Raw genomic sequence first — 13,913 nt, forward strand, 5'->3', positions numbered from 1 at the left:
CAAACCATTGTATGTTTATGATAATAATAGGAAGTACTATCAAACGCCATCAAACTGTTTAACTCCTCTCTGGAGGGGAGAGGGAGGGGAAACAGGAGGACAAAGGAGGGGGGAACAACTAAGCTGTAGTGCCTCTTCACCTCACTGTACAATACCTTGTGCAATACTTTTTGTAAATAGTCAACAGTGCAATAGACTCAATACTTGAAATGTGCAATTCACTTGTATTTTTATTTTTTATTCCTATTTATTCTATTTATCCCCTTTGTATATTTTATTTATATTTGTCTCTGTATTTATATATGTGTGTGTGTGTGTGTGTGTGTGTGTGTGTGTGTGTGTATATATATATATATATATATATATATAACAATTCTGTAACTGTAACTTCGGTCGTTGCTGTGCTTTTTGGAAGTCGAATTTCCCAGAGGAACCCACCCGAGGGATTAATAAAGTTCTATCTTATCTTATCTTATCTCTTACTACATTTTTTGTTTCAACATCATTTACACTTTTACATGAGTTTTTTATTTTGTCATTCTTCATTTACAAGTTTTGCTGAATTATTTTTATTACTCTCCTTCAATATTAGATTACTTTCCTATCTACTATTATTTTTTATTATTTTTTATTTATTTATTTTTTGTTTAAGACAGAAGAGCTCTGTTTAAGAAAGTGTTTTTATACATATGTTGATGTCACTTACTATATTGTGAAAGTTGTTCATTTTTCCCAAAATTGTATACAATCTGTTAGAGGAGATATGTTTTATGTCCAGTAGACTCTAATAGGATGTAATTTCTAACCTATTTATCATATTTTTTTTCCACAGTGAAGCAAGTGAGACACTTGCTGTTCTTCTGACTGACAGCTGCCCTTCAGACACTTCAGCTGTTCCAACCACAACAGAACTTTCAACTCTGGCCAACGGCATTACTGCAGCTATGCAATCTTTGACTGATACCACCAAATCGTTGACCAATACAAGTGGAGATGTTTATGCAACAATTGAAAATACAGTGCAAAAAAAAGAAAACACAACATTTTTTCAAACAACTGCCAGTGCAAAGTCCCCATTAGCACAACCTATTCTTCAGAATAGCTCACAAATAGTTCCTTCAACTGTGGTTAATAAAACAACAGTGCAAAATACTTTACCTAATGAAACCCAACTAACCAACACCATAACCAGCACTTTCATAGCAGTACACAACACCACAACTGTTATGCCTGATTCAGTGCTTAAGAGTACTACACTCTCTAAAATAACAAATGCATCTACACCATCTCCTAATCAAACTGTACACAAAGCAACTACAACAGCAACATCTCCAGATCTTACAACAATATACAATGTAACTACAGCCACAGCATATGCCAAAGATTATACAACAAAGAACAATGTAGTTGCAGTTACACCATTTCCCACTGACAATGTAACATCTCCAGGTCTTGCAACGGTTACACCATCTCCCAGTGGCACAACAGTGTACAATGTAACCACAACTGGAGCATTTACTCCCACTGGCAAACACACATTTGTTAGCAATGTAACAGCATCTGACAGTAATGACACAACAGGGACTCTAAACAATGTGTATAATGTAACCACAGAAAGCAAAAACAAGGCAGTATATAATAGTTCAGAAAGTTCAGTTAGCAGTACTACAATGTACATTTCAAATGCAGTTGCTTACAATAAAACTGAAACCAGCAACATTAACACAACAGCCTACAATTCAGTTGTATCAGGTAATAATTACAATACAACTACAGCTAAAAATAATTCTACAACAGTGTACAGTGAAACTACAGCTGGTTACAGTTACAGAGAAAATGTAACAAAAGCAAACAATACAACTACAGTAAACAATAATTACACAACAGTGAGCCCATTTTTAACATCTCTGAACAATAGAACACCATACAATTCAATTACATCTGGCACCAGTGACAGAGAAACTGGCAACAGTTACAACGCAACTACAGCCAGCAACATTTACGCAACAACCTACAATTCAGCTATGTCAGACAACAATTACAACACAACCACAGCCAGCAATAATTCTACAACATTGTACAATACAGCTATGTCCAACAATAATTTTACAACAGCGTACAATGCAACTACAGCCAGAAACAATTATACAACAGTCAATAGCGCAACCCTAACAGGTGACAGTCACACAACATACAATACAACTACAGCTGGCGATAGTTATTCAACAGCATACAATCAAACTACAACAAGCAAAAATGGCAGTACAGCGTATAATGCAACTATAGCTGGTAGCAATTACACAACAGTGTACAGTGAAACCACAGCTGATAACAGTTACACAGTGCACAGTGCAAATACAAGTGCCAAAAATTCAACAACAGCATACAATACAACTACAGCAAACAACAATTACCCAACAGTGAGCCCATTTCTAACAACTCTAAACAGTACAACAGTGTACAATTCAGTTACTTCTGACAATAATGCAATTACAGTCAGAAACAATTATACAACAGTCAACAGCGCAACAACAACTGGTGACAATTACACAACATACAATACAACTATAGCTGCCGACAGTTATCCAACAGCATACACTCAAACTACAACAAGCAAAAATGACAGTACAGTGTATAATGCAACTGTAGCTGGTAGCGATTACACAACAGTGTACAGTGAAACCACAGCTGGTAACAGTTACATAGAAACTGGTAATATTTACAATACAACTACAGCCAGCAACAATTACACTACAGACAATTACACAACAGTGCTCAGTGCAAATACAAGAGCCAAAAATTCAACAACAGCATACAATACAACTACAGCAAACAACAATAACACAACAGTGAGCCCATTTCTAACAACTTTGAGCAATACGTCACTGTACAATTCAATTACTTCTGGCAATAATGACAGACAAACTGGCAACAGTTACAATACAACTACAGCCAACAATAATTCTACAACACTGTACAATACAGCTATGTTGAGCAATAATTTTACAACAGCATACAATGCAACTACAGCAAACAACAATAACACAACAATGAGCCCATTTCTAACAACTCTAAACAATACAACAGTGTACAATTCATTTACATCTGGCACCAATGACAGACAACCTGGAAACAGTTACAACACAGCCACAGCCAACAATAATTCTACAACAGTTCACAGTGCAACTACAGAGAGAAACAATTATACAACAGTCGATGGCACAACCACAGCTGGTAACAATTACAAAATACCACCAACTACAGATAGCAATAATTATACAACAGCACACAATGCAACTACAGCCAGCAACATTTACGCAACAACTTACAATTCAGCTATGTCGGACAACAATTATAACACAACTACAGCCATCAATAATTCTACAACAGTGAGCCCATTTCTAACAACTCTGAACAGTACAACAGTGTACAATTCAGTTACTTCTGACAATAATGCAATTACAGTCAGAAACAATTATACAACAGTCAACAGCGCAACAACACTGTCACTGTACAATTCAATTACTTCTGGCAATAATGACAGACAAACTGGCAACAGTTACAATACAACTACAGCCAACAATAATTCTACAACACTGTACAATACAGCTATGTTGAGCAATAATTTTACAACAGCATACAATGCAACTACAGCCAGAAACAATTATACGACAGTCAACAGCGCAACAACAACTGGTGACACTTACACAACATACAATACAACTATAGCTGCCGACAGTCATCCAACAGCATACACTCAAACTACATCAAGCAAAAATGACAGTACAGTGTATAATGCAACTGTAGCTGGTAGAAATTACACAACAGTGTACAGTGAAACCACAGCTGGTAACAGTTACATAGAAACTGGCAATATTTACAATACAACAACAGCCAGCAACAATTACACAACAGTGAGCCCATTTTTAACAACTCCGAACAGTACAACAGTGTACAATTCAATTACATCTGGCAACAATGACAGAGAAACTGACAACAATTACAACACAACTACAACCAACATTTCTTCTACAACAGTGTATAATACAGCTGTGTCCAACAACAATTATACAACAGTGTACAATGCAACTATGTCAGACAACAATTACAACACAACTACAGCCATCAATAATTCTACAACATTGTACAATACAGATATGTCAAGCAATAATCTTACAACAGCACACAATGCAGCTACAGTCAGAAACAATTATACAACAGTCAACAGTGCAACAACAACTGATGACAATTACACAACATACAATACAACTATAGCTGCCGACAGTTATCCAACAGTATACACTCAAACTACAACAAGCAAAAATGACAGTACAGTGTATAATGCAACTATAGATGGTAGCAATTACACAACAATGTACAGTGAAACCACGGCTGGTAACAGTTACATAGAAACTGGCAATATTTACAATACAACAACTGCAAACAACAATTACACAACAGTGAGCCCATTTCTAACAACTTTGAACAATACATCACTGTACAATTCATTTACTTCTGGCAATAATGACAGACAAACTAGCAACAGTTATAATACAACTACAGCCAACAATAATTCTACAGCCAGCAACATTTACGCAACAACCTACAATTCAGCTATGTCAGAAAACAATTACAACACAACTACAGCCAGCAATAATTCTACAACATTGTACAATACAGCTATGTCCAGCAATAATTTTACAACAGCGTACAATGCAACTACGGTCAGAAACAATGACAGACAACCTGGCAACAGCTACAACGCAACCACAGCCAACAATAATTCTACAACAGTTCACAGTGCTACTATAGAGAGAAACAATTATACAACAGTCGATGGCACAACCACAGCTGGTAACAATTACATAATCCCACAAAATACAACTTCAGGTAGCAATAATTATACAACTACAGGTGGGCACAGTTACACAAAGGTTTACGATGCAACCACAGTGAACAACAATGACACAGTAGTTCATAATGCCACTACATCTGGGACCAATTTGAATGAAAATACAACTAACCAAAATTACACAACACTTAATTACACAACTACACCTGGCAGTAATTCCACATTAGTGTCCAGCAACTTTAGTACAGCTACAACTATGAATAGTTCCACAGCAACTACACCTGGTAATAATTATACAGCAATGTATAATGCATCCACAGCTGTCATCAATTACACAGTAGTGTATAATGCAATTACATCTGGCAACAATTTTAATGTAACTGCAACTAACAACAACTACACAATAGTTTATAATGCAACTGGATCTGGTAGTAATTACACCCTTGTGTATGCTGCAACCACAGCTGACAACAATTACACAGCAATGTACAATGTAACAACAGCTGGCACAACTTTACACAATGGTGTGGCGACAACCAGTAACACAACAGTTAGTACAACAACAATATCTCCCAACTACACAATGATAAAGAGCACAACTACAGCCTCTAACAATTACACAACACCAGTGATCATTACTCCGACTATTCTATCTCAAAATAAAACAACTGCAATTATTGGAACCACAGAGAAAAGCACAACTGCTGCAGTGTCTCACAGTACTAAACCTACTTCAGCTCCACTGAAGAACCAGACTGCAAATTTCACCACAGTGAGTTTGACTCATGTCACAACAATAAGCAAAAATGAAACCATGTCCACCACAGCTGCTAGCACCGTCCAAACAGATGACAGACCAGAGGCCGGTTTAACGACAACAACGACAACAACGACAACAACGACAACAACAACAGAAAATGCATCTGTTGTTATTATCTCACCCGCAACCACTGCAACTACTATAACAGGTCATGGTCCACAAGATTTAAATGGCACAACTGCTGAGGTTTCTTTGACTTATACAACACCGCTCACCAAAACTACTACAACCACCACAGTGGCTGGTATGTAGATACTGCAGTTTAACCTTTTTAAAAAGTTATTACTATCGAGTTTTAAGCTACAGAACAAAAAAATAGATCTACTGATTTGATGATTTGTTCCTGTAGAGAACACAGGAACTTCCACAACTGATGTACAAACAACTGATGAAGCAGTCTACCTGTTGAATCAAACACAGGCTATATCTCTGCTCAACGCCTCTCAAGTAAATGTCACTCTGCTGCTCTGTTGTGCAACTAACATTTAAATGGATAACGACTGTGTTTGTTTATTTTAATGTCTCATTTGGGAATTTTAAGGTGTCAGTGTTGGTTGAGACGCTGGAGAAGCATCTGGACAGTCCCTCTGTTTCACCATCAGTGGTAATCAAAGTTGTCAGTAACTTGATGGACAGTAACCCTGAGGCACTCTCTAAATCTGCAAACAGGTTCAACACACACGTCTGTCTTAAAACAAACAAAGAAAATAACATATACACATGCAAATGTGATTTTTTCCCCCTGATGTTTGTGTTGTATTTCTTGGTGACAGGCTGATTCACTTGGTGGATGATCTGGGTGTTAAACTGGCTGTCACTGGTGGCGATGGAATTCTGTCAACCAGTTCCTTAGTTGTTGCTGTGAAAACAGTGAATGGGAGCAACTTCACAACAATCCTTTTTGATGTTTTTAACACTGATCATGTCCAGGTAGTCATCTGCTCATCAAGAGACATTGGTCCTCACATGAGAGCCTTTTTTTAAATAAACATATTTAAGGGCTCAACCACACCTAAACCCAAACCTACCACTTAATTATTTATTTATTGCGTGTTTTCAGTTCAGTGGTCCAAAAAGGACCATGAAAAGCTCAGAGCCTGCTTTGGCGTCTGTATACTTGCCTGCCTCCCTCACATCTGGTATCAGCCCTGAAGAGCAGAAGCAGGCCAACAGCGTCCAGTTTACTTTCTATGCAAAAAATTCATTCTTTAAGGTGCTTTCTCACTGTCATATCAGAATGTATTTATTTATTTTCTGTTTTGATTTATCTAATTGATTATGACCTATATGAAAGGGGTTAAATTTAAAGCGAATCTCATTCTCCTGTAACTGACCTCTGTATATTTCTTCATTTTTGCAGGATGCATCATTAGATAACAAAACTCTTGTCAGCGCAGTTCTAGGCTCAAGTGTGGCTAATCTGTCAATTAGCAACCTGAGTGAAAACATTAAGTTCACCATCCGAAACAGAAACCCGGTTCATGTGAGTGTCATGTGCAGCACGTTAGTAGTTTTGTATTGTTCACTTATGATCATAACATTATATCACTGCAATTATAAACAATATAGGCTCACAAAAAGATAAACTGTAATAACAAATTGTTTTTGGTTTGTAGGAAAACTACACAGCCAAATGTGCATTTTGGGATTTCACGCTGAATAGTGAGTTTGCACATTTCAAACAGTGTCTGTGAAGAGCCAGAAAGCCCCAGGTGTAAATATTCCTGCCCTTGATGTTATTTTTCAGGTGGTGGAGGAGGCTGGAGCTCTGTTGGCTGCTTTGTGGTCAACAGCACCCCTGAATATACAATCTGCAGCTGCAGCCATCTTACATCCTTTGCAGTACTGCTGGTTAGTGTGAATTTGTGCACCTGTTTCTGTTTCATGTATAATTTATAACAACCAGCAACGGAAACAAATTGCCTCAGTTTGTGTTCACTGTCTGTTTGTTGTGTATGCCACTTCTCCATGCAGGATTTGTCCAGACAGGAACTTCCTGACCAGAAGAACACACAAATTCTTACTTTCATCACCTACATTGGCTGTGGAATCTCTGCTATTTTTCTTGCTATCACATTGCTGACGTATCTTTCTTTTCCGTAAGGATCTATTTTGGTGCACATCAATCATTACTGTTTAGTCTTATAAATTTCTTAACGTTCTTTATTAAACTCTGTCTTTGTAGAAAATTGCTAAGGGATATACCAGCCAAGATCTTGGTCCAACTCTGTTTATCTCTGCTCTTCCTGAACTTGGTGTTCCTGCTGGACAGCTGGCTGGCGAGCCACAACAATACAGGCCTCTGTATTTGTACTGCCTTCTTCCTGCACTACTTCCTGCTGACATCATTTACATGGGCGGGGCTTGAGGCCCTGCATATGTATCTCAGCATTGTGCGAGTTTTTACACCCTACCTGAGCCAGTACATGCTGAAGTTCACTTTGACGGGTTGGGGTAGGAATCTTCAAACTTTTACTAGATGATCAATTATTAATTTTTCATTATATCAATATTTTAAATATGTTCATAAATTTCCTTTGATTAACCTTGGGTTTTTTGCAGGTATTCCTCTTGTCATTGTAATTATTGTGATATCCGTGGACAAAAACAACTATGGTTTGATTAATTATGGAAAACACACAAATGACACTTCAGATAACTTGTGAGTTATTTTTTAATATTTTGTTTTGTATGTCAAAGCTTTAGATCCATTTTCTTGATTAAACTCACCAAGAAGCTATGGCTAAGTACTGTAGATAGAACACTTACTTGGGCAAGATACTGAATTCTGATCGTGTATGTGAATAGTAAATGAGATGAATAAGGCTTGTAGTGTAAAATATTTTGAATGGTTAATAACATTTTGGAAAGTGCAGTCTGTGCTTTTCCTAAACGGCATTTGAGAGTAAGCAGCATTCCCATAATGTTGGTTAAACATATTTCTTGAAAAAATATAATAAAGGTTATCTATTTAAATACCACACGATTTTACACAGTGGCATTATTTAACCAGAAATAAGCCAAAATGTACAAGCACCATGTGAAAAACTAAGTATACCATTACTGCTTCCATTAGAATTAAGAGGGTAAACAGCAGCCTGGTTCTCTTAATAAAATACACTGAATTAACTAATCATCAGCAAGTGTTGGCAGTTTGCTGCTCTGGAGCATTCAGGTGTGTGTTAACATAATGCCAAGCAGAAAAGACATCAGCAGCAATCATAGAGAAGTCAGCGGTAACATATTAAATGTTTAGGTTCATTAAAGTACAATTAGAAAAAGACAGAGAAAATATAGCTTATTTGGAAGGGCTGCCAGGAGAAAACCTGTTCTCTTCAAAGGGACATGGCAGCATGGCTTATATTTGCAAAATTACAACTGAAAAAACACAATAATTTTAGAACAATTCCCTTTGGATAGAGGAGACCAAGGCAGAGATCTTTGGACAAAATGCACAGCTCTATTTTTGGCAAAAAACAGTTTATCAGCATAAACACTGCATACAAACTGTCAAGCACAATGATTAAAGGCTGATGATTTAGGCTTGTTTTTAAACCATAGGACCTATACATACTAGTATTCTAAAGGCAAATATGTGTCCATCAGTCCCACAGCTAAACCTTGATGAAAATCCCAAAGATCCCAAAAACAGTAGCAAAGGAAAGAATTAAGGTGCTGAACTGGCCCAGTGAAAGTCCAGTCCTCATCCCCACTGAGATGCTCTGGTGGGACCGTAAGAGTGTAGTGCAATGTCAGGAAATCAGCCATTTCCATTTTTCAGCTCCTGAGTATGAAACTGTGCAATAACCAGTTGAACTAATGTCACCATTCCTAAACCAAAGTATTTCCCAGGAGTGGCAACTGTGGAAAAATGTCCTAACTTGATTCTCCCAACACTGATCAGAGATGATGATTTAAAAACACTATGCAACTGCCAGGATTCTCACATTCCATGAGGCTGCTTTATGGCATGGATTATTGATTCTGATGCACATATTGAAACAGAGCCATTATGAATTTTAGAGTGATTTTTCCAAGTGAGGAGTCAAAATATCCCTGTGGGAAAGGTCTGTTCAACTACTGTAAATGGATTTTGCCATACACATCAACAAATTAGACGGTCCAGCCACCTTAGCAAAGAACTTAACCTTTGATTAATCACACTGCTTTAGTTGTGTCGCCACAGCATCTAATAATTTTGAAGCAACCTAAGTGAAGAGAAAGAAAACAAGTTATCACTGTTTTGAAGCTAAAATGTTCCCTTGGTCATTTCTCCTTTGTTTTCTTTCTGTAGCTGCTGGCTGAGTAATAACATAGCCTTCTATGTGGGTGTGGTGGCCTATTTCCTCCTGATCTTTATCCTGTGCCTGCTGGCCTTCATCGTTGTTATGGGACAGCTTTCACGTATCAAGAAGCAGAACCCCCACAACCAGTCTCCCAAAAGAAGTGTTATGACTGATCTGCGCAGTGTCACCGGCCTCGTCATCATCCTCGGCCTTACCTGGGGGTTTGCTCTGTTTGCATGGGGACCCCTCTACTTACCCTTTGTTTACCTTTTTTCTATATTCAACTCTCTGCAAGGTGACATATGTATAAACACCTTGAATTTCTAAATAGGATTGATTATTTTTTATCATAATAACACAAATATATAATAACACAATAATAACACTATAAAATGCATGGATGTATACTATAAGCTACTTCCTTACTGTTCCTGTGTAGGTTTCTTTGTCTTTGTTTTCCACTGCGCCATAAAAGAGAATGTCCGCAGGCAGTGGAGAACTTACCTTTGCTGTGGAAAACTGAGACTGGCTGAGAACTCAGGTGAAATTACTAAATGTTCCCGAAGATTTCTTTAGAAGCACTTTATAGTAGTTCAGTTGGTTACAACAGAGTAAACAGTGGTTGCTTTAGAACCTTTGTCTTCAAATTTTGTTCTTAATTTCCACCAAAATAAGAACTCATTTAAATAAAAACTTAAAGTAATCTAAATAAAGATATGATATATGGATGTAGTATGTCATTCACATCCATGTGTGAGGAGAGCTCAGGTTTAAATCCAAAGCTAAACTTGTTAAATCCACATAGTTTACTGCTTATCATAAACCAGCTAATTACAGTTGAATTCTCTATCTTTCTGAAACTAATGCCCCGACTAATGGGTTGAACTTGCCTCTCACCAACTGCTGAACTCTAGAATTGACATAAAACTAGTAGACCACTCCTACAGTACTTCGCAGTACTTGGTTTGTTTTCTTGTTTTCTGGGAAGGCTTTCAGATTTTTTGAGGATTGACTGCTTTAAAGCCAAAAAACATTTGTTAAATATTAGCTACATACCTGATAGATAACTGCTAATTAGTGCTAATGTTCTAGATTTAAGCCTTTAGATAAGCATAAATATGAATGGCTTAAAAGTGTTGCTGGGTTGCTTTGACCTAACAAGAGATTTGGCAGAGATTTTAAAGAATGTGACAGGAAAATCAAAGTGAAATCTTGTCGTATTACCCTGCCTTTTAAAAAAGCAGATAGTTTGAAAGCAAACAAACGTGTCAATTTTCAGCCTATTTTTGGTTAAACAGTCATGTATTCTACAGATTGGAGTCGAACATTCACACAAAACAAGAAGAATATCTCTCGCTCCAGTGCAATCACCTTGGATCCAAAGTTCACTTCTCGAAGCTCCTCTGTTGTCAGTTGTGGCACCAATAGCAGTGGTATGTGATGCGGTGGCAGGTAGTCCTTTTCAAACATCGCATATTTGAATATATTCTTCATAACACATTGTTCTCATTGCCTGCAGGCTCTGTGTTCGCGGACAGCGGGATATCTGACAGCTCCAACAATGATGTCGTCCTCAACGAGATTCACAGAGGAAATCTGAAACAAGGCAAAACTACCAAATGACTCTACCTGAGCTTTCTTTTGTGATTACAGCCAATTCCAAGAAATGATCTCTGGGAGTTTACAAGATGCAAATTGGAGGAGTAGTTTTCCTTAAGAAAGCCTTAATGTTCCAAAAAAATGAAGGTTCGATGAAGGACTAAAGAGGATCAGGGACAAAGGAAACCTTTGTCTAAATACCTTTAGAGAAGAAGAAATCAAAAAGTGGAGAATGTTTTCAATTCTACACTAATAGTATAGATAATGAAAGAGTCTTGTTAGCAGAGATAAGGTGTACTACTGAAACTGAAACATTATATTGAACTGCATTTACTTGGTAGCCGAGAACAGATGCTGTCAGTATTGTATAGATTATTATCTGGCTATTTCTTTGAGGCTATATTCATTTCTTGAACAGACAAATGACGGAATTTCCAGTCTCAACTCTACATTTCAGTGCCTTTGCCAAATTCTAAGTTTATTCTGGCAGTGTCAAATGGCACTTTGGATGTATTTAGCTACCTACAGAGACAAGGTTGATTGATGCAAAATGTGCACATGCCAAACTCAACTGCTTGATCATATCAGATAAAAGTTGATATCTGCAAGATTATCTAAGGGTGCAGTTCTGTGTTAAATATTGTATTATTCACTACATTATAGAGGTTTTTTTTTAAATTTGGTTCAGACATGCTTTTTATGAAAAAGAAAAAAGATTTGAAATATTTTAATGTGGCGAACTGAAGCACAATCAAAATATGGGATTTATGTCCTGTCCTTTTTAACAAGGACACATTTTGCTAAATGTCCTTGGAAGGCCATTTGCATGCCATGAAAGATGAAATAAAAAAGAAAAAATTAACTTCAACTTGTCACCTGCCCAGCTGCTCTCTCTCTTTTTGCATCAGACTTTCACATCTACTCCACATCTTTACATCTTTAATCAAACCCTTTCAACAGGAGGGGGAAAAAAAACTACAATTATGATCCCAGCAGACAACCCTCTCATCACCGTGTTGAGTAACCTTCAGCAGAGCATCTCACGCCCACCCAGCGGCCAGTTCAATTGCAGCCTGTCAAGGTTAGCCTCAGAGGTCGGCACCAGTTAGCTATTAAAAGTTTTACATGATTTCCAACCTCAGAACAGGGCGACCTCTAATGTTAAGCCCATGAGTGAGAGATGCTGGGAGAAAAATGAAGAGCTGGAGGCACAGATGTTACACTGATGAGCATGAATACCATAAATTAAATTTAATCCTGAATGCCCAATGCCAATCAATCCTAATTCTGCTTGAAATCATAATCACTGTTTTTTTGTAAACCAAATGTTTTGTTTACCAGCTTCTTCAAAATGCCTTCTAGTTAGAGTCATTTTAAGTTCACTCAAAATTTTAAGGGCATATGCAGTTTAAACAGTCTTTATTTGTGGTATTGACAGTCATGTTATGCAATGCCATTATACCTTATCACCTTTGTTTTACCTTTTTATGTTTTCATTTTTGACTTTGTGACTCCACTGCGGTCTTAAAGATCCTTGATGTCATGTCTTTTGTCTCTGTTCAACCCTCACATGCAGAAAACTCCAAATTGGAGCTCAGGAGTTAATGCTTTCCGGTTCACATGGAATGAAGCTAAAAAGGCTGTCACGCCAGGTGCCATACTTTATTGCCAAACAAAATGTGTATGAATTTGTGCACATATAAATCATTAAATAAATAAAAACGTTTATATTTATATATTTTCTGTATTAATGGCATTTGTAATTGCTAATGGTAATGTAGTCATGGTACCATTTGGGTACTTGGTAAGATTTGTCTTATGGTACAAAGCTATCTTAGTATCGTAGTTTCAATAATTATTCGCATATTGTGGTGTAAAGCACTTTTATTAAGGCTTATGAACCCTGGCTATAATGAATAAAAGTCAAAACTAATAGGGTGTGTGTTCTCACAATGTTCTACAGAGAATAAAGTTTTTATTTTAAAGCACTTCTATAGATGGGCAAATTTCAGCTTCAGTACATTTCATTAAATCATATCTGTTTATGTATCGTTTTCTATACACCCACTTGTGCTCTTCAGCCTCAGGCAGAAGAGTTTGCATTGACAGTATTAAATGTAAATAAAGACAAATCAAAATCAGTTGGTGTTAAGAGTCATTCAAGTATCTTCTGGGAGCTTGTTTTCCATAAAAACTCTTCAAGTGCCACCATCTTCCACCAGATGTCAGTATAATCCCATCACTTTGCACTACCTTTAACTCTGATATGATGATGGCCTGTTGGCAAGTGTGCAGTTTTATTACAGCTATTTGGCAGGTTATTATTACCGAGGCAAATCTTAATTATAGCTTCTAA

At 37.1% G+C, this 13,913-nt stretch overlaps 1 protein-coding gene across 1 annotated transcript in view; it reads left to right on the forward strand.

The window, feature by feature from the left end:
- Positions 1 to 13,680, forward strand: part of adgrg2a (adhesion G protein-coupled receptor G2a) — a 32,099-nt gene extending 18,419 nt beyond the window's left edge. The window contains exons 21-35 of the mRNA XM_026180196.1: positions 833 to 5,916; positions 6,022 to 6,119; positions 6,214 to 6,341; positions 6,446 to 6,602; positions 6,733 to 6,885; positions 7,033 to 7,155; positions 7,289 to 7,334; positions 7,420 to 7,523; positions 7,647 to 7,771; positions 7,858 to 8,126; positions 8,235 to 8,334; positions 9,967 to 10,253; positions 10,398 to 10,499; positions 11,272 to 11,391; positions 11,478 to 13,680. Of these exons, the coding sequence (XP_026035981.1) occupies positions 833 to 5,916; positions 6,022 to 6,119; positions 6,214 to 6,341; positions 6,446 to 6,602; positions 6,733 to 6,885; positions 7,033 to 7,155; positions 7,289 to 7,334; positions 7,420 to 7,523; positions 7,647 to 7,771; positions 7,858 to 8,126; positions 8,235 to 8,334; positions 9,967 to 10,253; positions 10,398 to 10,499; positions 11,272 to 11,391; positions 11,478 to 11,581 (7,000 nt within the window). The 3' untranslated portion in view covers positions 11,582 to 13,680. The remainder of the gene's footprint in view (positions 1 to 832; positions 5,917 to 6,021; positions 6,120 to 6,213; positions 6,342 to 6,445; positions 6,603 to 6,732; positions 6,886 to 7,032; positions 7,156 to 7,288; positions 7,335 to 7,419; positions 7,524 to 7,646; positions 7,772 to 7,857; positions 8,127 to 8,234; positions 8,335 to 9,966; positions 10,254 to 10,397; positions 10,500 to 11,271; positions 11,392 to 11,477) is intronic.
- Positions 13,681 to 13,913: the final 233 nt, after the last annotated feature.

This window comes from Astatotilapia calliptera, chromosome 9, assembly GCF_900246225.1.
Source record: "Astatotilapia calliptera chromosome 9, fAstCal1.2, whole genome shotgun sequence".
Classification (NCBI taxonomy): Eukaryota; Metazoa; Chordata; class Actinopteri; order Cichliformes; family Cichlidae; genus Astatotilapia; species Astatotilapia calliptera.